Raw genomic sequence first — 2,588 nt, forward strand, 5'->3', positions numbered from 1 at the left:
TATTTGATTTAATGACACTGAGCACACACCTTTGGCTTTTTCCAGGGGTTAAAAAGACAAAGGGCCAAATATAGCTCCGGCAATCCCGCAGGCTGCCTTGCCAGGAGAGCGCGGTGGGAAAGCCTGCTTAACCAGCCCCAAAGGATTTCCTCGTGTAGGAAACCTCAAAGAGCACAGAGGTGGCTCGGTGGCCAATTCCAGCACCAGGGGTTTTAGCCAAAGAAATGCTGGCGTGTGATGGGAATTCAGCTGCTTCCCAGTTGATGAATCAACCTCTCTGAAGCCACAGGTGACCAGCATGTCTACATTGCAGTGGCACACAGTGAAGAGACATCTGAGATTACAACTGCTGTATTTTTAACAGCAAAAAGAATGAGAGAAAAAGCAAAAAAAGGGATTCAAAAGGAATCCAGATATACATCATTATTTTGACCACCCTTAGCTAATAGCAGGCTCCCAGGGTGACTCTAATGATTATGGCTTTCTGCAAATTAAACTGTAAAGGTCTTGACTGTGTGGGACATTCACTCTTCCACTTGTTCTGGGATAGAACATGAAAAGAGAGGCTGAGTACATCCCTTCTGCTAGGATTAAAACAGGGACAGGTGTTGTTGGGAGTGTTTCATTCTTTGGCTTTGCTTTTTAATATCTTGCTGTTTACATGGATGATCTGCTTAATTATCATTCATCTCTGAGTAATAAAGATGCAGTATCCTCAAATACTTTAAAGAGCTCTTTCCCAATGAACAACATCCATTTCCACTTAACATTCTACCTTAATTAAAACTTGTTTTTTCCCCCTAGGGCCTTGTTTCATTTAATTCAATTGCAAAATCCCAGGAGAATGACCAGGGTGCAGTAAAATTTGTGTAATGAACATGGTGGTATCTGCAGTGAAAACATCACCCCTCAGAAAACAAAAAAAACATTGAGATGCAGAGTAAGATCAGGGCAATTACAGTGTTTTGGAAGGTCAGCTGATGGTACAATCAGCAGCTGGAAAGAAGCAGGCAGAGGATAGTACCTGGGTTTGGGGTCCAAAAGTGGTATCAATCTTATGGGAATCTGACAGCAGCTGCCCACCAAGCTAAAGCTGAAGGCAGGAACACAACTCAAAATTGTATCTTTATGATATTAAGTCACGCTACTCAGTACTACTGAAAGGCTCTCCTCTCTTCCTGGAATTATTGTCCTGAAAGCACCAAACAGCTCTTTTAACTGAAGTCACTCTTGTATTTTGAGATGCAGCAGAGGATACTGGGGAAGCTGCTATTTCCATTTCTGGTTAAAGCGCTCCATGGGCAGAGCCCACATACTGCCTGTAGGAAACTTTTGGCTTCTGCCTGGTCTAGAGTACATCCCTCTGTGCTTCAGTACTGCACCTAATGCGGACCTGTTCTGTTGCCCATACCCTGAGAATCTCTGTTGGATTGATCCAATGGTAAGAAGAGGGAAAGCAAATTTAGTTCCTGGATCTCAGGCTAGTCTGGATGTCTAAGCCAAAATAAAGTTCAACTAAAAGTGAAGCCAAGCTGCTAAGCCTGATCAAGGCAAAAATGCTTCAATTTATGGTGCATCTCAGAGCAAGACTTGTCTTGGAAATTTTAAGAAAAAGAGGTGTGGCACCTGCAGAATTTGGGTACCTCTGACAGTAGGTTTACAATTATGGACTAAAGAAACCCAATTCCTCCTTAGAAAGCTTTTTGAACAGTCAGCTTTCACAGTTTTAGTAAAGGCTTTGGCCCTTACATACTTTGTCGGAGATGATGTGCTTTTCTGGATCAAGCCCAAAATACACAAAATAAACTAACTAAAAGGCAAAGATGAAAATCATATCAACTATACTAATGAGAATCTGAAAAACAGTATTAAAGAGGTGTGCCATATAGTATTAAACACCTCCAAATGGTAAACAGTGAACAAGCCTCTTTACTTTTTCCCTAGATGTGTAAGTAAGCAGTAAAAGGAAAAATCTGACATGCTAAAATTCTTGCACAGGTTCTTGTCTGAATCTTTCTGGCCTCTGTCTGAGCCACAGACACAGTTTTCCTGCTGCTTTCTCAGCAATGTACTCTCTGTTCCTGGTCAGACTGTCCCATTGATTTCTACTGCTCAGTTGTCCAAATTCAAATCAAAGTGAAGCTTTCTTGAAGAAATATGGGTGGCTGCTTTGTGCTTCTCCAGCACAGTCACCGATTACCTAAGGTGCTCAGGAATGTTTCTCTTCTACAAGTAACAACTTTTATTTTGTAATATTCCTTGCAAAACAAGGAGCTTTCCCACCCCCTGAGCTACTGCACAAAGTGAAGTGGAGGTGGTCACTGTAAGCAGAGGAATAATCCCTTTTCAGTGCGCACCCCGGGCCAGCCAGGTGTTCTGCAGCTCCCGGTGATGGACACGCTCAGCAGTCGCGCCCATGGCAATGCTGGAGGACTGCGTGGAAAGGCAGGAATTTTGCCGCCGTTCCAGCAAGCAACAGTTCTGGCTGATGAGCATGGGCTGCTCATGCCCGGCTGCCCTTCCCATCGCCTGCGGAGCCGGAGCAGGCGCTGGGATGTCGGGCTGAAGAACGGGACTCCTCTCTCTCC

At 44.0% G+C, this 2,588-nt stretch overlaps 1 protein-coding gene across 1 annotated transcript in view; it reads right to left on the reverse strand.

Annotated features, from left to right (window-relative positions):
• Positions 1–2,346: 2,346 nt before the first annotated feature.
• Positions 2,347–2,588, reverse strand: part of LOC115307170 (zinc finger protein 503-like) — a 4,176-nt gene continuing 3,934 nt past the window's right edge. Inside the window, exon 4 of the mRNA XM_029958072.1 lies at positions 2,347–2,584. Coding sequence (XP_029813932.1) covers positions 2,347–2,584 — 238 coding nt within the window. The remainder of the gene's footprint in view (positions 2,585–2,588) is intronic.

The sequence above is a fragment of the Manacus vitellinus genome, unplaced genomic scaffold (genome assembly GCF_001715985.3).
Source record: "Manacus vitellinus isolate BGI_N305 unplaced genomic scaffold, ASM171598v3 scaffold_13_pilon, whole genome shotgun sequence".
NCBI lineage: Eukaryota > Metazoa > Chordata > Aves > Passeriformes > Pipridae > Manacus > Manacus vitellinus.